The sequence below is a fragment of the Silurus meridionalis genome, chromosome 12, assembly GCF_014805685.1.
Source record: "Silurus meridionalis isolate SWU-2019-XX chromosome 12, ASM1480568v1, whole genome shotgun sequence".
Lineage (NCBI taxonomy): Eukaryota > Metazoa > Chordata > Actinopteri > Siluriformes > Siluridae > Silurus > Silurus meridionalis.
In genome coordinates, this window is record NC_060895.1 from 8,010,853 (window position 1) to 8,031,169 (window position 20,317).

At 40.3% G+C, this 20,317-nt stretch overlaps 1 protein-coding gene across 1 annotated transcript in view; it reads left to right on the forward strand.

Moving 5' to 3' along the window:
• sorl1 (sortilin-related receptor, L(DLR class) A repeats containing) overlaps window positions 1-20,317 on the forward strand; it is an 88,547-nt gene that overhangs the window by 54,834 nt on the left and 13,396 nt on the right. The window contains 20 exon segments of the mRNA XM_046862745.1: window positions 3,758-3,930; window positions 4,466-4,597; window positions 4,690-4,781; window positions 5,634-5,880; window positions 6,446-6,584; window positions 6,746-6,919; window positions 8,660-8,773; window positions 8,885-9,007; window positions 11,381-11,500; window positions 11,601-11,726; window positions 12,500-12,610; window positions 12,702-12,833; window positions 12,954-13,085; window positions 13,532-13,669; window positions 13,891-14,043; window positions 14,128-14,298; window positions 17,538-17,666; window positions 17,781-17,907; window positions 19,620-19,789; window positions 19,875-19,987. Of these exon segments, the coding sequence (XP_046718701.1) occupies window positions 3,758-3,930; window positions 4,466-4,597; window positions 4,690-4,781; window positions 5,634-5,880; window positions 6,446-6,584; window positions 6,746-6,919; window positions 8,660-8,773; window positions 8,885-9,007; window positions 11,381-11,500; window positions 11,601-11,726; window positions 12,500-12,610; window positions 12,702-12,833; window positions 12,954-13,085; window positions 13,532-13,669; window positions 13,891-14,043; window positions 14,128-14,298; window positions 17,538-17,666; window positions 17,781-17,907; window positions 19,620-19,789; window positions 19,875-19,987 (2,816 nt within the window).

A 20,317-nucleotide genomic window follows, 5' to 3' on the forward strand; every position in this document is an offset into this window, starting at 1 on the left:
ATGCCAAGCTGAAAAGCATCTCAAGACACAAGCATTGAGATGAATATGCTGCAACAGCAGAAGATCCCAATGGGGGCCATTCCTGTCATTCAGGTTCAGGAAGCTACAGTGGGCTCCAAGTGTAGAGAAAGTTTCTCAGTCTTTCAGCCATTGTTCATGATTGTATCGTAAGCTTATTAGCTAGTTAATACAGTAATACACCGGTGCTCGTCTGCTCCGGGAACTCGTTATATTCGGTATTTGTCACGTTATGACAACAGCAAAAAAATGTTTCAGCACCGTTTCAGCTACAGAACTCGACATGACTCGTGAGAGCTTCACTCTCCCCGTCAAGCAGGTGCACGAATAGTCTCATGTTAGCTCGTGAACAGTGCCATAGAGTGCCTTGTTTATGCATTTTCTTTATTCCTTATACAGCACAGTACTAAATAAAAACTTTTTCAGTACTCAGTTTCAGAAACCGTCACGAGTTCTGGAACGAATTCCGATGTATTACTGTATATGTGAGATTCATTTGTTCAGACTGACAGAAACAAATTGGTTGATTTGTATTATTTTTTATTTATTTTCATCTAACAAACTTGTTCAAATCACCCCTTATTTCAAATTATAATTTCAAACACCAGCACTGCCAAGCACCCCCTTCAGTCTCTCTTGAGCAAGATCTTTAAGTCAACCAATAAGGTTCTGGATAGCGGCATACGAGGTGGCATCAAAAAGTAGCAATACAGCGATCCCAGCATTCCTGCCACTTTTGAAATGTGTTCTTGGAAATCTTCTTTTCGAAGCATGTCAAACGCTTTCTGCAATTGGTGCGACCTTATAGCTGGATTTTCATCTTCAGGAAGAGGCGCACGTGGTCCGAATAGCACCAGTTGCATGGCTCTCGATGTACACAGGACCTATCTTTTGGTTTAGTGACTTATGAAGGTCGGTGCTTCCTGTGACTGTGCGTGCGGTCTTGTGCTGCCCTCTGTTGGCGTGTTACAAAACTAGTCTCAAAACTTTTTTTGAAACCACCTCGTATGCCAAACGTCAGAAAATGTAAGTGAAGCAAATCTAACTTGTTATTTTTAATAATGTTTTCCTCATACTGGTTCTGATTCTCAAAATATCATGCGTGACTGGTTGTTCCCTTTTTTTTTTGGTCGGTCTACTTTTGGAATCTGATCATAATTAATGCTTTTTCTTCAGGCTTTTAAGAATGCAGCATTTGAAGCTTTTTTTTTGTCAAAACCAGTAGTACAGCTGAGGTGAAGGGTTTACACAAGAATAAATAATTAGATAAGAAAAAAAAAAGAAAAAAATAATTAGATGGATTGTAAATTTGCATGAACTGGATTTTCAACACCATCTTTTTGTGAGACTTGTTCATGAGCCTTGTTTGTCGGAAAGCGGTAAATTCTATGGGGGGCTATAAACTTTTGAACAGGATAATCGGCGTAAACTGTATCCCTCTTGAACACGTCTAGATATTTGAAGTGGCTTCTGAAGGGCAATATAGGGCAAAGTGTACGCTGATTGGCTTGTGAAAAATACGCCCCCCCACAATAGGTCTTAATTTGTCGTGTCGCCTTTTTGAGCATCGGGGAATGTTTGCAATCTCCAACAGACTGATTGAAATCGGTGAAATATGCAGTTCGAGCTGGAAACCCTCATAATGTTTCACTGTGTGAAATAGCTGATTCAAGCTATGTGAAAAAAGCTTTTTCCAGTCCCTTTCATTTGATTGAAATTGTTGACATTCTGCACGGCATATAGAAACTCCTGACCTCGAATGTATCCACAAAAGTATTCAGACACCAGCCATGTGTACTTCAAGTATGTCTTTTGAACTATGAGACCCAGACCTGTTCCAGCATGAAGATGCCCCTGTGAGCCTCATGAAGATATGGTTTGCATATGTTGGAGTGGAGAAGCTTAAGTGGTCTGTTGAATACCTTTGGGATGAGTTGTAAAGGCTGATTGAACCCCAGGCCTCCTCATCCTACACCAGTACCTGACTTTACTAAAGCTCTTGTTGCTGAATAAGCACAACTCTCCATAAGCACATTCCAAAATCTAGTGAAACATCTTCCTAGCTGAGTGGAGGTTATAATACCAGCAAATGGGGACTAAATGTGGAATGGGTTTTTCAAAAAAGCACATATGAATCTTATGGTCAGGCATCAACAACCTTTTGTCTGATTGTTGTATGTTTGGATTGTAGGGATGATAAGATTCACCGATTCACATCAGTGCATCAGCATAAACAAACTTTTTTGCATGGACATGCATGGACGACTGTGTGACAGCAGTAAAGTGTACAGTAGGAACGAAAGACTGGTTCAAGGTGGAGGTTGGACTACATCAAGGATCGTCTCTGAGCCCTTTCCTGTTTGCAGTGGTGATGGACAGGTTGACGGACGAGGTCAGAGAGGAGTCTCCGTGGGCTATGATGCTTGCAGATGGTATTGTTATTTGTGGTGAGCGTAGGGAGCAGGGTGAGAGAGCCTGGTGAAGTGGAGGTATGCGCTGGAGAAAAGGGGGATGAAAGTCAGTAGGAGTAAGACAGAGTACATGTGTGTGAATGAGAGGGAGGGCAGTGGAGTGGTGCGGTTGCAGGGAGAAGAGGTGGAGAAAGTGCAGGAGTTTAGGTACCTGGGGTCAACAGTGCAAAGTAATGCAGAGTGTGTTAGAGAAGTGAAGAAAAGAGTGCACGCAGGGTGAAGTGGGTGGAGAAGAGTGGCAGGAGTGATTAGTGATAGAAGAGTATCTGTGAGAGTGAAAGGGAAAGTTTATAGGACTGTGGTGAGACCTGAGATGTTGTATGATTTAGAGACAGTGGTATTGAGTAAAAGACAGGATGTGGAGCTGGAGGTAGCAGAGCTAAAGATGTAATCTTTTTCGTTGTTAGTGATGAGGATGGACAGGATTAGAAATGAGTTTATTAGAGGGACAGTGCATGTAGGACGTTTTGGAGACAAAGTAAAAGAGGCGTGATTGAGATGGTTTGGACATGTGCAGAGGAGGGACATATCGGGGTATATCGGTAAGAGACTGCTGAGGATGGAAACGCTAGAAAGGAGGAAAAGAAGAAGACTAAGGAGGAGGTTCATGGATTTGGTGAGGGAAGACATGCAGGTAGTTGGTTTGAAAGAGGCAGATGTAGAGGACAGAGTAGTATGGAGAATGATGATCGGATGTGGCGACCCCTAATGGGAAGGAGAAGAAGAAGAAAACTACAAAGGCGTGTTTGTGAAAGGGCCATACGTTAGAAGTCAGAAGGCACTTAAGTAAATCTATGATTTGCTGTCTGTCTAAACTGAAGAAAAAACTTTCTGTACCATATTGAATTGCAGAGCGTCATATTTTTTCTGTTGCATAGTATTGCTTTGATTTGCTTTGTGTTGAATCTAATCGAAATCGGATCACACTGCATCGTAATGGGGTGAATCATATCGCATCGCTTCGGTAGCTGCTTTACAGTATCTGACAAAAGTGAGTACACCTTTCAAATGTAAGGGGTGTACTCACTTTTGTGAGCTACCATATGTCTTTAGTGTATCGTATCATTGGCTAAACAAATTATTGTATTAAAGAGACATAATGTCTAGATTAATTCTCTAAGGTACCATGGGGCTGCGGGAGTGCGTCCAAAATCCGCAAATTTTGGTAAAGGTCTGTGGAAACTCGCATGGCTGACAAAATGCACTTAAATCTTTGATTATCTATTAACCGTTTTCACTGATTCTTTCTGATGTGTTTTTGTGTGTAGAGAGTAACGAATTCATCCTGTACGCCGTGAGGAACTCTATCCACCGCTACGACCTGGCTACAGGCGTGGACCAGCCCCTGCCGCTTTCTGGCCTCCGTGAGGCTGTGGCTCTGGACTTCGACTACGAGAGGAACTGCCTCTACTGGGCTGACATTTCACTTGACACCATACAGGTACTAGCACTTGTAGCAGTTCTGTATTGTACTGCGATTAAAAGCGAATGTCCTCAGGGACTGTTAAGAATTGATGTTTTTTTTATGATGTTTTTCATTCCAAATGCAGATATTTCACATTGTCATTCAGCACATCAACTTAAGGAGCATAATATCTTGACAGGGGCTATTTTTATTAAGATAATCAGTGCATCTGCATGCGCATGAACGGAATAGAGGGCAGAGATTGTCAGCCATAGTATACACTCCTAGTGTACACTCTCTAGTGTTCTGTATTGTTTAAAGATTTATAATCACAGTCTTGATGTCACCCAAATGAGGATGGGTTTCCCTTTTGAGTCTGGTTCCTCTCAAGGTTTCTTCCTCATAACATCTAAGGGAGTTTTTCCTTGTCACAGTCACCATGGCTGCTCATCAGGGATAAATACACACCATTCACCTTAACTGTTAAATCCTGTAAAGCTGCTGTGTCTGTTGTGAAAAGCGCTATAGAAATAAACTTGACTTGACACTCCGTCTCCCTGTGAATCTGTAGAGGCTGTGTTTGAACGGCAGTTCTGGCCAGGAAGTGGTCATTCGGAAAGGCCTGCAGAACGTTGAGGCTCTGACATTTGAACCTGTCAGTCGTCTTCTCTATTGGGTGGATGCAGGGTCTCAGAAGATAGAGGTAAAAAAATATATATATATTTTTTTAAATTTTATAATGTTTTTGATATATTGGGTGCAATAGTGAATCACTCACTGGTTTGTCTTGTTTAGGTCTCGAACCCTGACGGGGATCTAAGACACACCCTCGTCAACTCCTCCATATTGGAGCATCCTCGAGCACTGGCCCTGATTCCCGGAGAGAGGTATGGCAATTTCTGGACTTCTCCATTTTGTCGCTTTTAGAATGGTATTCTGCTGGTATTCTTTTATGTAGCTTCTTGAACACGCTGTTTTTCAGCTCATTTTGTTTTTGATGTCATATGAATGAGAAATCCGACGTTCACTATATGGGCAAAAAGTTTGTGGACACCTGACCATAAGATTTGTATGTGCTTTTTGAACATCCCATTCCACATTTAGTCCCAATTTGCTGTTTTACCTCTGCCGAGATTTTCCTCTAGATTTTGGATTAGTGCTCATTCAGCTACAAGGATGCTAGTAAAATCAGGGACTAATGTATCGTGACGAGGCCCGAGGTGCAGTCAGCGTCCCAATTCATCCAATACTATTGCGTACCTCTGACATCGTGGAAACGGTTCGGGGCAAGAACAACATATCGATGGATGAAGACAGGTGTCCAAAAACTTTTGCCCATATAGTGTAAAAAGTAAAAACGGGAGAATATTTTTGCATCGAGACGAATTTCCACTGTGCCACTATCAGCAGGTAGTCAAACTGCATCATGGGTAATTTAGGGGTTGGTACAATATTTAAAAAGTGACCCGTTAAACAAATGAAAAAATCCAGTTTTCTTATTGTGTTAAAAAAATAAATCCTGGACGCCATTGAAGATTACAGATACATCAATCCAAAATGTTTAGGGGACATTCGGGTTGGAGTTTTTCTTGTTGCATTCAAAGAATGTAGCATGTAGGACTAAATACAAAGTGGCTGTAGTTTCTTCTGCAAAGAATTTAAACGAATCTGGCTTTCAATGGTTTTTAAAAGTTTTCACAGTGTGCAGTGTTTTAATACTCTTAATACGTGTCTGTCAGCCTCATGTTCTGGACGGATTGGGGGGACAGAGCGGCTGGAGTGTACCGCAGCTGGATGGACGGCTCCAACGTGTCCCGCATCGTGTCGGACGGTGTGCGCTGGCCTAATGGTATCACGGCGGACGAGCACTGGCTTTACTGGACCGAAGCATACGGAGACCGCATTGAGAGAGCCGACTTTACCGGGGGGCAGCGCACGGTGCTCATGGAGGGCCTGCCGCATCCCTACGCTATAGCTGTATTTAAGGTAAAGACCAGGCATTAGGCATCAGCAGTCCTGACCCCTCGATCACTAACCGCATTAACTTCTTTAGCTATTCGAGCTACAGTCTGTTGGACCACACAGGCCAACCTTCGTTTTTGGACCACTGCAGACCGGAAACACCCCACAAGAGCTGCTGTTTTGGAGACGCTTAGACCCAGTCGACTAGTCAATTTGGCTCTTGTCAAACTCACTCAAATCCTAACGCTTGCCCATTTTTCCTGCTTCTAACACGTCAACTTTGAGGACAAAATGTTCACTTGCTGCCAAATATATCCCACTCATTAACAAGGTGCCATGATGAAGATTTAATCAGTGTTATTCACTTCACCTGTCATAATGTTATATTGTGATAATGTTTTGCCTGACGAATGGACGAGTTGTTATTTGGTTACACATATGTACCAGGAACCTGTTAATGTTGGTGTAATGAATGCGCATGAAAGTGTTTTCTATTAAAAAAAAAAAACATGATGATTATGAAAAAGATGATTAGGATAAAATCAGTTCTTGTGAATGCAGCAGTACTAGATTTCCTTTTACTTTTCAGAATGACCTCTACTGGGATGACTGGTCAAGAATGGGCATCTTCAAGGCACCTAAATCAGGTTCATCGAACGGCGAGCTCCTCGTCGGAAGGCTGACCGGCGTCATGGATCTTAAAATCTTCTACAAGGGCAAGGCCAGAGGTCAGCTTCTAGATCAGCACTGCTTCACTTTCCATGTCAAAGCCATACTTATTCACTACATATTTTAGAAGCTCTTGTTCTGTTCGTGTCATCTGTGTGTGTGTGTGTGTGTGTGTGTGTGTGTGTGTGTGTGTGTGTGTGTGTGTGTGTGCACACTGCAGGCCATAACGCGTGCGCCGATCAGCCGTGTACACTGCTCTGTTTGCCCCAGCCGGGCCACAAACATAGCTGTGTGTGTCCAGACGGAGTAGCCACCACCAAACTGCCCTCAGGACAACTCCAGTGTCAGTGCCCCAGTGGCTACCAGCTCCACAACAACACGTGTGTGAAGACAGGTGAGAAACGTACACACTAGGGATGTGCATCTCCATAACTGCGCTTGAGAAACAGTGTAGCGTGTAAACATATTATTTGTCATGGTTCATTCGATTAGAAATAAAATGCTTTGTAAATAAAATATTTTATATTTTATACAAATAAAATAGAATAAATAAAATTGGCACAAATGAAATCAATTAAATGAAAGGAAAAAATTAATTGGATTAGATTTGTTAGATCCTAATTGGGCAATACAGGTGTATATATGTGTGTGTGTGTGTGTGTGTGTTTTACATATAAAATGTTATTCTCCAAAGATATGATCTACTTAACTCTTCTACTTGTTTATAGCATACTTCAACAAATGTCTTCTGAAGCTGAACATAATCTAAACAATTGTTATCGCTAGCATTAGTGGCTAACCAGGAACTGTAGAACGTTATGGATTGAAGAATTTTTTTTTTTCTTTTCAACTTTTCATTACACTGCAAATTGTATCCTGCATATAACTATGTGACAAATAAAGAATCTTGAATCCACAGCGCTAACGCTATTGATTCCTGTACGGAGTGAGTAGCCACAGTGACACTGCGCTAACTGTAGTGTTTTTTTTATTTTGTGTATGCTTTTAAGTTCAAAAAGAAATTGCTCAAAATGCTAGGCGGAGAATAAACAATCGTGCGGTCTGCCACTTAATACGTTCCTGATGAAACTCAGATTGTAACTATGTTCCGCTTGTATAAAGGATTGCATTCAGTTTATGTGTGTACTGAACCGGAAGCCCAGTACCGAAAGATTCTGGTACGCATGGGTGTTATAATTTATATATAATCGGAGGATAATATGTAAAAGGGATGCATCGTGATCCAAAATGCAAATTGAATCTGATATACAACTTTTTTTTTTTTTTTTCGATGCATCACATTGTTAACTTTTATTCTGTTGCACCGATGCGAATTGGTGGATTTTACCATCCCTAATACACACGCATCACATTTCCACAAGGATACGAGGAGAAGGTTGTAGATTGTTGATTGATTGGTTTCTAATGTAATATCATTCCAATGTAATGAATGTAACTGCTAGAAAAATAGGACAAATGACTTACTTTTTAACCACTTATTTCCTGTCTGTGTTCGACAGTAAAATAGAGAACAGAAATATTAAACGCAGAGTAAAAGGACCAGATGTCGAACTTGCTGAAAGTCCGAGGATGCAGGATTAATGAGCTCCATAGCAGCAGTGCAGTGTTTAAAATAAATAAGCTCAGTACAGACATTTATTGAACCAGTGAATGAAAACTGAAAGGAATTCTCCATGCGAGAGCAGCAGGCGTGTAAAATGAAAAGGTCTGCAGAGTTATTGTGATGGTCCACTGGTGGAGTATCTCCTCTGGAGGAAATTGGCTTTTGATCTACAAACCTACGGGTGCTGATTTGCGTTCAGAGGCTTTGAGAGACGCTGTAGCGGGAAAAAAATTGGAAATATGGTTTCGTGTATATGGACAAACATTCTAAAGTTTTCTCTGAACTTTTTGAACATCGCATTCCATAGTCTCCATTCTCTGTTATTATAACCTCCACTTAAGATGTTTCACTAGATTTCAGAGTGTGGTTGTGGAGATTTGTGCTCGTTCAGCCACAAGAGTGTTAGTAAAGGCAGGTACTGATGTAGCATGAAGAGGCCTGTGGTGCAGATCTATAGCAGTCCACACAACCATATCTTCAACCAGTCTCTTTTTTCTCTCTTCTCAATAGAACACACTTGTTTGCCGAACCAGTACCGATGCTCGAACGGCAAGTGCATCAGCAGCATCTGGAAGTGCGACAGTGACAACGACTGTGGAGATATGAGTGACGAGCAGGAGTGCCGTGAGTGACAGCAGCCTTGGCTCTGCCCACCTACTGTTCAGATAGAGCTGTTCGTCTCCTTCTATGTTTCCTGAGATTCACTGTTATCTCTCTCCCTCGTTCCATCCGCAGCCACCACCTCTTGTGATCCGTCTGTGCAGTTCCGCTGCGTAGCTTCTGGCTCATGCATCCCTTTGGCTTTCAAGTGTGATCACGAGGACGATTGTGGTGACAACAGTGATGAGGAGCATTGTGGTAAGCTTGTGTGTGTGTGTGTGTGTGTGTGTGTGTCTGAGCTACATTTTCATTCTACTGATATTGTGCTGTAATAATTATTTTCTCCGAAATGATACATGATATTTATTTTAAAATTTTGTGATATGGTTATTATTATTATTATTATTATTATTATTATACATGTATACACTCTGTATACTCAATTCTGATTGGCTGGATGGGTAGTTCTAGTCAGTTTAATCATTGTTCTATTGTTTGATCTTTGATCTATTGATCTTTGTTCTCTATGTGCTGCCTTATAAGCAGTTAATTATAACCAAACAATTACAGTTGCATACAAAGTAAGCTACAATTTACATTTCCTAAATGTCCTTACTGAGAAAAATCGATGAAGTTTGTGTGCCATTTAACCGATATTGAGAATATGACAATTTAGAAAAATGGGCCGAGGCTCTTGACGAGTTTATTTTTCTAGAAAAACAAGTAACAGTGGAACCCCGTTGTACGAGCAACCTATAGTACGAGCAAACGGAGATACGAGCGACCTCGCTCGCAAAATTTTACCCTGTTTCATGAGCAAATTTCGAAGGCACGAGCAAACAGAGACGTGCTGCGTGGGGCACTAAGTAGACCGACACAAAAAAAACAAACAAATAAAAGTGGCTCCCGTATTCATACGCTCTCCCACAGTAACTTTTTATTTTTATATTTTTATTTCACTCGAAATCTTGAAAAATGTCTCCCAAGAAAATCAGTGAAGGTGCTGTGAAAACGAAAGTAAATAGAATTACCATGGAAACCGAGGAGGTTATGAGCGTGGTGCGCGTCTCAAACTCGCAATCAACCACTACCACATGAGTAAGTGTTAAATTATGTTTACATTACGGTAATTTGCTGTGTATTTGTTTTTAAAAATAGGCTACAAATACTTTTTAAGTGCAGAAATAAGCGATCGGATGAGATCCCGGAACGGATTAAATCACTTTTACATTCATTCCTATGGGGAAAATCAGTTCGAGCATACGAGCAAATGGACCTACGAGTAATTTCCAAGAACGAATTATGCTCGTACAACGGGGTTCCACTGTACAATTATTTGCCCATAAAAAACCTTTTAGGCTCGAAATCAATAGTTGCATCTAGAAGTCGTTTGTTTAAAAATGATTCAATAAGCATTAATATTTGATGATATTTGCCTATATTAAAGAATATATAAAGAATATTTTCAAAACAACTAATATTGAAGACCCTGTGTACAGTGTGTGAATAAAACAAATTTCATTTATGTCATTATTTAATATTTATTTTACGTTCTATTAAGGCAAAAAAAAAAGATCAGGCATAACATTATGACCACCTGCCCAATATTGTGTTGGTCCCCCTTTTGCTGCCAAAACAGTCGTGACCCATCGAGCACTTACAGCTGTTATGCCCCAGTCTAGGGTAGGGCCGGACAGCGTGATTAAACTAACAGGGTGGATGTGGGTGTATTTGGTTGAATTGGGGATAAAGAATGGAACTGAAACGCTGGTGTATCTAATAACAGGAGGCATAATAAAATATGTACCGTACTGCACCGGGATAAACTACAAAAACTTTCTATACTTTACTAGATCTTTACTAGATCTGTACAACTCAAATGAAAGACACGACACGACAACACACATGTATATATATATTACAACTGGTATGATACAGTGAGTATTTACAGTCAAACGGGACAGAGCAAACTCAAAATCAAGATGGGTGTAGGTCAGTCACAGAAGTAACAAGACACGAAGCAGAATAACAAAAAGAACCAAGCGAACCCCTGATCCCAGCTTCCGACCCGACTTTATGGGTCACCCCCTGGTGACGTCACCTACGGGAGGTGGACGCGGCTTTATTTAGTGCAGAGAAGGCCTGAACTGAAAACTCAGAATGGCACCTGCACACCTACACACGTACACACCATGCGCATTTTGTTGCTATTTTTACAATAATGGCTGCATGTCGAGTTATTTGCAGTAAATCTGTACCGCTGTACAAGACGCACATTGACTACTCTAAAATATATCCAAGTGTCATCTCTTTAGTATTGTCCCTTGAGAAGATATGAAATGGTTGCTGAAATTTTGTGCGATACTTTACAAACTGTGTGTGTTGTAGCATATATTAATAAACGGGTGTGTGTGTGTGTGTGTGTGTGTGTGTATGTATATATATATATATATATATATATATATATATATATATATATATATATATATATATATATATATATAAATAAATCAATGTGAAATTATGCATCTGAAAATTTTGAATAGGAATCGCTGACTCGAATTTGTGTTGTGTGCGTCTCCATGGCGTGCGATTGTGATATTGACGGTCACTGCGTAAATCTTGTTGCAGACTCGCATCAGTGCGGTCCTGCGGAGTTCATGTGCGCGCGAGGAGTGTGTATTCGTGACGCCTGGCGCTGTGACGGCGATAACGACTGCAGGGACTGGTCTGACGAAGCCAACTGCACTGGTAAGGCGCACACACACTGACTGCCACCTGATTGAGTGAAGGGACTTTATAATAACATCTGCTTAATGATAAACCCTTCTCCGATCTCTCTCTTACTCAGTGGGCCACCATACATGCGAGAGCAGCAGTTTCCAGTGTAACACAGGTCACTGCATTCCTCAGCGCTGGGTTTGTGACGGCGATGATGACTGTCAGGACGGCTCTGACGAGGAGCCCAGTCACTGTGGTCAGTGGTCTATAGCACCCACACACAGATTGACACATCAGGTGAAGAAGACAAAAGGGACTGATGCTTGAGCTCTATAAAGTGAGCTATCGAGTGCTTAAACAAAGGCCTTAAGCTCCCTTCGTAGTGCACTATAGAATATAAGAAACTAAACCCGAACACATGTCCTCCCCCTCTCTCACCCCACCCACCACTGTACATTAAAAGACAAGGGCGAGCAGACTTTGTGGTTCCAATTAATTTCCCACCAACTTTACACAACGGCAGCGATGACCGTAAAAGCGACTGCATTGTTATTACGCTCTGCGGAAGAAAAGCGCCACTTTGATTAGCGGGTCACCCCCCTCCCCGACTGGCTTTTGGATTCATGATATTTAGCCGTGTCTTTAATAAAAACACTGATGAAAAGGGCTAATTAAAGATGCCCTTAATCAATGAGGCATCACAGCAAATGAGCTGCTTAATCAAACGGCCAGTGATAACGACGAGTCCAAAATATCTGCACCGTGACAAGAAATTCAAATCATTTCAACTAAAAAGAAAAAGATGAAATAAAGGTTACATCCGAAGGGCATAATCAAAGCACAGTGTGTGCTCGTAAAACGTAAAAATCAGGAAAATTAATCATTTTTCATTAAAGAATTTGTTCCACTTGGGACACAAGGAAAACCCAATAACCCGGAATATTTTTTCTCTCCCTTTATTTGAAAAAAATGTTGAGTCTGTACGTACTTACCCTTCTGAAGTGCTTTTTTCTTTTTCAACACCTCCAGAAGGAGATCGCTGTAACGGCTTTCTGTGTTCTAATGGCACGTGCTTGCCTGCCAGTTCGCACTGTAACGGCGTGGAGGAATGCCCAGGGGGCGCCGACGAGCAGCACTGCGGTTAGTATTTAAGTGCGAGCAGGAGCTACAGAACCAATTCTAGTCATGACGAGTGTTAAAAATCTCAAACACTGTGTGTTCGTTGTGGCAGATCCTTTGTGCACACGCTACATGGAGTTTGTGTGTCGGAACCGAGCTCAGTGCCTTTTCCAGTCGCTGGTGTGTGATGGAACAAAGCATTGCTCCGACGGCTCAGATGAGGACGCCGCTTACGCCGGCTGCTGTGAGTCCGACGTTTTTTTGTGCACATTAGGTTCATTTTGCATTCTAATTGCATTCATTAAACAAATAAGGAAATCCCTATTGGATTAATTACAAATTCCTGTATACGTGCCTCCGCCAGCTACCCATCCCGAATTCGAGAAGAAGTGCGACACCTACAACTTCCAGTGCACCAACGGCATGTGCGTAAGTCTGGACTGGAAGTGTGATGGCATGGACGATTGTGGCGACTACTCGGACGAAGCAAACTGCGGTAAGCGCCGTGTTGTTAACTAGAGGTTATTATGTATAATAGATAATAAAACAAACATAATACTGTGTAAAATAATACTGAACTTTGTTCCAAAAACAGTGCTAAATAGAATTATATTCATTTATAAATGTACTAAATAATAATAAATTCTAATCACAAATTCAAAGTAATAAATATAAAAGAGCGCTCTCCGTGCAGCACGCGGTCTCGCATGTTAGTAAAAATGCTAGGGATTCGCCCCCTTGAGGCCGCTCTCGTAATAACAGCAGACATTTTAAGCCGTTCTAGCAAAGGGCACAATCCGGAATAACTATCAGTATGGAACAGTTTTCGGTGCCAATTTATCTGCAAAATTGGTCGACCCTTATTGTTAACCGCCCCCGAATGCTGCTCATACGTGTCTGCATGTGTGGTTTTGCACCTCTTAATTCTCTGTTCTCTTTCAGCGGGTTCTCCCACAGAGGAGCCCGGCTGCACGCATTACTTCCAGTACGAGTGCAAGAACGGCCGCTGTGTGCCTACGTGGTGGAAATGTGATGGTGAGAATGACTGCGGAGACTGGTCGGATGAGGCGCAATGCACAGGTACGCCGTCTAATTGTCCGTCTGTCCCTTTCCCTCTCACTGTCTTCTACTTCCGCATAACTACACTTAAATATTACCCTAGTAATTCTACATGCATGCACTTTAACAATGAAATGGAGACACACTATTATGTCGCTGTGATTCGCTTTGTAATATGAAGGAGTACAAGCGCGAAATTATTTAAAGCCCTGTGTTTATAATATACGTATGGCCTCTTTTAGATGGACTTTATCCCCATACGCCTGCCCCGGGCCTTGCAACGTGTGCGCCTAACCGCTTCCACTGCGGCTCTGGAGCATGTATAGTGAATAACTGGGTGTGTGATGGATATGCTGATTGCCCCGATGGCAGTGATGAAGTGGGCTGCCCTACAGGTAGAAGTGTGACATTACACACTCCCAACAACACTTATTTGGCAGTTCTTTTTCTGTGTCTTACTCTGTGTGTTTGTGTGTTAGCTTCTAATAGCTCGGTGACTCAGATGCCTGTGCCCACTCATGCCACTGACCCGTCTGGCCGTTGTTCCAGAGGGCAGTTCCTGTGCCGTAAGCCGCCATCATGCATCCCGGAATGGCAGCGCTGCGATGGCCACTCCAACTGTCAGGACAACTCGGACGAGTCCGACTGCCGTATGTGTCCACCGTCACATCCATGTTATTGTTTCCATAGTAACAACTTGCACTGAGATTTGCGTCGTGTATTCGCTACATAACGATTCAAAATCATGGAACATCTTTCCAGAGGAGTTTTTTTTTTTGCAAACCACAAATGTGGATTAAATCTGGCCTGGGATGTTCAGAAAGCACATGCATTATTACAAGTCCATACAGTGTAACAATGCAAGGATAGAAAGTACAGTGCTGTGAAAATGTTTTTGCCCCCTCCTGATATTTGGAACAAAAAAAAAACACATTTTTGTAAATATTTGTCACAATTGATTTATTTACAAATGATTTAGATCACCAAAGCAACTTTCAACATTACACAAAGATAATCTAAGTAAACACGAAATGCAGTTTTTAATTAACGATTTTATTTAAGGGTAAAAAGCTGTCCAAATCTTCTAGGCCCTGTGTGAAAAAGTAATTGCCCCTAAACATCATAACTGGTTTTAAAAAATGCATTACGGTGGTAACAGCTGCAATCAAGCGTATATAAGCGTTATAACTGATTTTAGCTTACTCTTTTTTTTATTTATTTATTTTTTTTTTTTAATAATTGCTTTAATACAGCCACATTGGGGCGTTTTTGAGTATGAATGGCCTGTTTAAGGTCATGCCATAGCATCACAATAAAAAAAAGTCCAGACTTTGACTCCAAAACCCTGCTGTTTTTATTTTTTTATTTTTTTAAAGCCATTCAGGGGTGGACATGCTGGTGTGCTTCGGATTATTGTCTGGATCATTACTTTATTTCACATAGTGCCAGGCAGTTTTGGACAGCATTTTTCCCTTAATAAATAAAATCATCATTTAAAAAACTGCACTGTTCATGTATTTACATCCTGGAAAAATATTTTGGTGTTGGAAACCTTCTGTGTAAAAAAAAAAAAAAAAAAAAAAAAAGCTATTATTGTGGGAATTGTTTTTCAGGGACCACACACATGAAAACTTTTCAATCTGGCTATTAGAAAAGAATAGTAAATAAATGAATAATTAAAATCAGCTGGTGGACAGAAAACAGTCTCAAATAAGGAAACCTGTGACACTTTCACACCCACTGGCTGTTTCAAATGATTTCCATTTCTTTTTCCAGTAACATTAACAATAAATCCATGATGAAATCCACTGCCACTGTAGAACTGTGATAGATCAGGGTTTTTTCCCCTCACCCATGCTGTTCTACATTTACTTGCGTATCCTCGTAACAATAGCTTTCTAAATCTCAGAGCTGATAGACATGATGGCCAGCTGTGTGGGAAATATATTACTCTGGAAATCATCGCCAGCTTTTGGTTTCGCTGACACAATGATGTAAACGAAAAATTTCTCCGTATTTATTTATCTATTCACTTTTATTGGCTGTTCAAGATTTTCAATCTTTCATTCCCTATTCAAATGCACTGTAAGATTAGAAGAAACAATTCTATAAGAGAGAAAATACTCACATGTAAAATTCCATTGCCTCAGTCCGACATCAACGGCACTTTCCGTTCCTTTTTTATTTTATTTATTTATTTATTTTATAATACTTGCCTTAATTTCCCAGGAACATTTAAACATGAGAAAATCCAACCTTGATGGTTCACCAGTTCCTTACAGGTCCCCAGGTTCACACACTCATATTACATTACATTGAATTGATCAAAGTCGAATGTAGTAGAGCTTTTATAAAATTTATATATTTATATACAGTCTAAATAATACAAGTTTACAGTTCTTCAAACTGTATTAGTTCCATAGTTAGAATTTTAGTTTTTTTGTAAATAAATTGTAAAATATATTTTTGTTCTTGTTTTTATACAGCACTCATGTAACATTCAAGTTTTCATACAAAACTGTCATACATTTTATTATTTTTATATATATTTTTTGGCTTATTCCTTTATTTTTCTTAAAAAAAAAAAAAAGAAGAAGAAACAAAAAGTAATTAGATGAAGCCAGCTGACTGTATCTTTCCCACCTGGTGGTGATGCAGAGTCTGTGGTTGAGAAGAGCACTATCTGTTTATGTTTGCATGCTTGATCTTCTCCTTCCTTCCTGAGAACATGGCCAAGTTTGCATTTCTTAGACTCCTGTACACTTGTGAATTTGATTCCTGAAATTACTACTCAGAAGCATCTTAAGCGATTTTAATTTTTATTTATTTATATATATATATATATATATATATATATATATATATATATATATACAGTACAGACCAAAAGTTTGGACACACCTTCTCATTCAAAGAGTTTTCTTTATTTTCATGACTATGAAAATTGTAGATTCACACTGAAGGCATCAAAACTATGAATTAACACATGTGGAATTATATATGGAATTATATACATAACAAAAAAGTGTGAAACAACTGAAAAATGTCTCATTCTAGGTTCTTCAAAGTAGCCACCTTTTGCTTTGATTACTGCTTTGCACACTCTTGGCATTCTCTTGATGAGCTTCAAGAGGTAGTCACCTGAAATGGTCTTCCAACAGTCTTGAAGGAGTTCCCCGAGAGATGCTTGGCACTTGTTGGCCCTTTTGCCTTCACTCTGCGGTCCAGCTCACCCCTAAACCATCTCGATTGGGTTCAGGTCCGGTGACTGTGGAGGCCAGGTCATCTGGCGCAGTACCCCATCACTCTCCTTCTTGGTCAAATAGCCCTTAATGCCTTCAGTGTGACTCTACAATTTTCATAGTCATGAAAATAAAGAAAACTCTTTGAATGAGAAGGTGTGTCCAAACTTTTGGTCTGTACAGTGTGTGTATGTATATGTGTGTGTATATATATATATATATATATATATATATATATATATATATATATATATATACATACTTTGGATGCACTGTAATAAAATTTTGCATTCACTTGAACTTGGAAACCCAAAACTGTTCCAGCATGGCAATGCTTCTCTGCACAAAGTTACCTTTTTGAAGATCTGGTTTACATGCTTCGGAGAGGAAGATTGTGGCCTGCTATAGAGTTCTGATCTCATCCCTATTGAACACCTTTGGGATGAATTGGAACACTGACTGCACCCCAGGTCTCCTCACTTACATCAGTACCTGCCTTTCGTAATATAAGAGCAAATTGCGACTAAATGTGGAATGCAATACTCAAAAAATCACACTATATTTATGACTTGGTGACCCAATACTTTTGGAAATAACGTGTATATAAATGAGTTCTCCTTGTGTGTATTTCTCCGCTCTCTGTGTAGCCACCCGTGAGCCTCTGGTGTGTGTGAATGGGAGTTTGTGTGCTGACCGGGAGGCCTGTGTATTGGAGAGTGAGAGGTGTGATGGCTTCTTAGACTGCTCAGACCACAGTGATGAGGATAACTGCACCGGTGAGAGACACTACACTACATCACTCTTACCTGGTCCCTAGAAAACAATTTCACAAGGGTAATCTTGCTCTAGTTCCTGCTTGCTCAATCCAGTGTTGTCTTTCTGCTCGTCAGCCGACCAGCTGGTGTATAAAGTCCAGAACCTCCAGTGGCACGCAGACTTCTCCGGCACTGTCACACTCACCTGGTCCAGGCCCAAAAACATGCCGCCCTCCTCCTGCTCCTTCCTCATCTACTACAGGTATTCTGCCTTCATCTGAAACCTTACATTTCTATCCCACAGTGCGCCATGTTCCCCCTGTAAGGTTGTCGTATGTTCTCCTGCCTGCATTCCATAACGGCAGACAGTTTGATTCTGGAGGGGTGGTCCGGGGGTGTGGTCCTCCAGCTGAACAGTATGATGTGAAATGCATATTTGAGTTGTTTCTAATATTTAACACTTATCAGTAACCACTTCTATTGTATGTGAATGTCGATTTTGCAGAAAGACGAAGGAATTAACCGTGGCTCTTTAAAATATGCTTTGTTGCTGGAATGCGCATGAGCAAATGCTCAAGTAACGATGAACAATTGGATTACGTTGGATTATGTTCGTAAAGATGTACTGAAAAAAAATACGAAATTAATTCTAATGTTCTCAGGATTGAAAAGGGATATTTGTGACATACTTTGGTGCCATCTGCTGGTGCCGCAGCTGCATTAAAAACAAAAACGACAAAACCCAGATATCACAAAGTGCCATTTTGCTGCGTCATCCAGCAAATACGTTTTCATTACACCAGCTAAAAGTCGCTTATTGTAAATTAATCATTTTCGAGTCAGTACGCCAAGACACATACGGCCACATGAAAGTAGTCTTTAATCACTTTTGATGACACGCATGTTCCTTTTGTGATTTTCATCAAACTCGGTAATTTAACAGTATGGAGATAAACTTTGGCCAAACAAATATATAAATATACAGATGTTAAACCTTATTTTCATTTTAAAATCCTCTCTGAGTATGAATAAATCCTGCCTTAGGTTTACACACTTTTGATAACCAGACAGTTTAATCCAAACATTCAGTTGAAATACATTGCCGAATGCATTGCCTTGTAAAACTTCAGGTTTTCTTCACCAGAATTTTCCTTGTGATTCAATTCATCCCAGAGTAGTCCAATAGGATTTAGATGCGGTGACTGGGCAGGTCATTTAATGATTGCGAACACTCCATTTGACTGTCTGCTCTTGAAATAATGCTTACAGAGCGTGAACATGTGATTCAGGTCATGGTCTTGTTCTACGGTGAAGTCGGTTTCTATTAGCTGCATTACATAGTGGAAGCCAAACTATTAGGCTTCGACCTTCATGTTTGACTGTGGGTGTGAGACAGTCTGCTAACATTTTCTCTTCTGTTCTCCGTCTTACATAAGTTCATCTGTCTAATTTGGACTCCTCTGTCCACATTGTCCAGTTTTTGTGTGCACTTCTTTTGTTTTTGCCTTTAAACTAGTTTTATTGGGTATAAACAAAAGGAACATAGATGTGACTCAAAAAAGGTAAGACTAGGTGTTTCAAAATGTTCGAAATCGAAATGCGATCAAATCATTGTGAGGGAGAAGCGTGAGAAAAAACGGAGAGCATGGATAAAGTGTAAACTCACCAGCTAATGAACCACAAGCCTGCGATGTGTTATATGTTCATATTTAATTAGTCGGAGTCTGTTTTATTGTAATGGGAATATGTAAGTTGAATCATTTTTGACAATTTCATAAAAGAAAAATACGTCCACTTCAATCCATTTCGTTCCCTTTCTAGTGTATTAAGTGTTACTGCTGGGAGGATTGTCTATTTCACAAAAATACAACAAAAACAATTGGTTAGATGATTGTTGTATCTTGCTTGGCAGCACTTCTTTAGTTTAAATATAATATGCCAAAGTTCTGTATTGAACTTTTTTCCTGCCCCCAGGCTGGTAGGGACTCAGCAGTGGACCACCATGGACACACACAGCAGCAAAAGCAGCTATACACTGAGTGTGCTGAGGCCAGACACCACCTACCAGGTGAAAGTGGTGACACAGTGCCTCAGCAAGCAGCACAAGACCAACGAGATGCTCACGCTGAGGACCCCCGAGGGCTGTGAGTGACTCTCGTGAAACACGCTTCATCATCGCACATGCAAAAGGCAGAATGAAGTACGACTTGAGTTTTGTGTGTGTTTCAGTGCCCGATCCTCCTCAGGCTTTGCAGCTCAGTTGTGATAACGCAGAAGACGGCATGGTGCTGTGCTCCTGGAGTCCTCCAGCTAATGCTCACGGCTTCATCAGAGAGTACATTGTGAGTTTATGTCTTATATAGTTTATTGCTGTCTTTTACGCTGAGGAAATGTAATCAGGTCGAGAAGTACATAGAGGTAAAAATACACAAAAAATATTTTTTTAATAATTTTTTTTTATTGAGATAAAAACTCAGTGACTCGACAACTCCTTTATAATCTTAAGTTTAAAATAATTGAAAATTGAAAATTATTTTAAATCATAGTTTCTTTAATTGTATCTGTTTATGAAAATTGTTTATATTTTTTTGGATAATTATAACTAGAATATTTGTACTGGATTATTATTGTTTTTTTTCCATTAGTTTATTTTTTCTCACTCTTATCTGTGA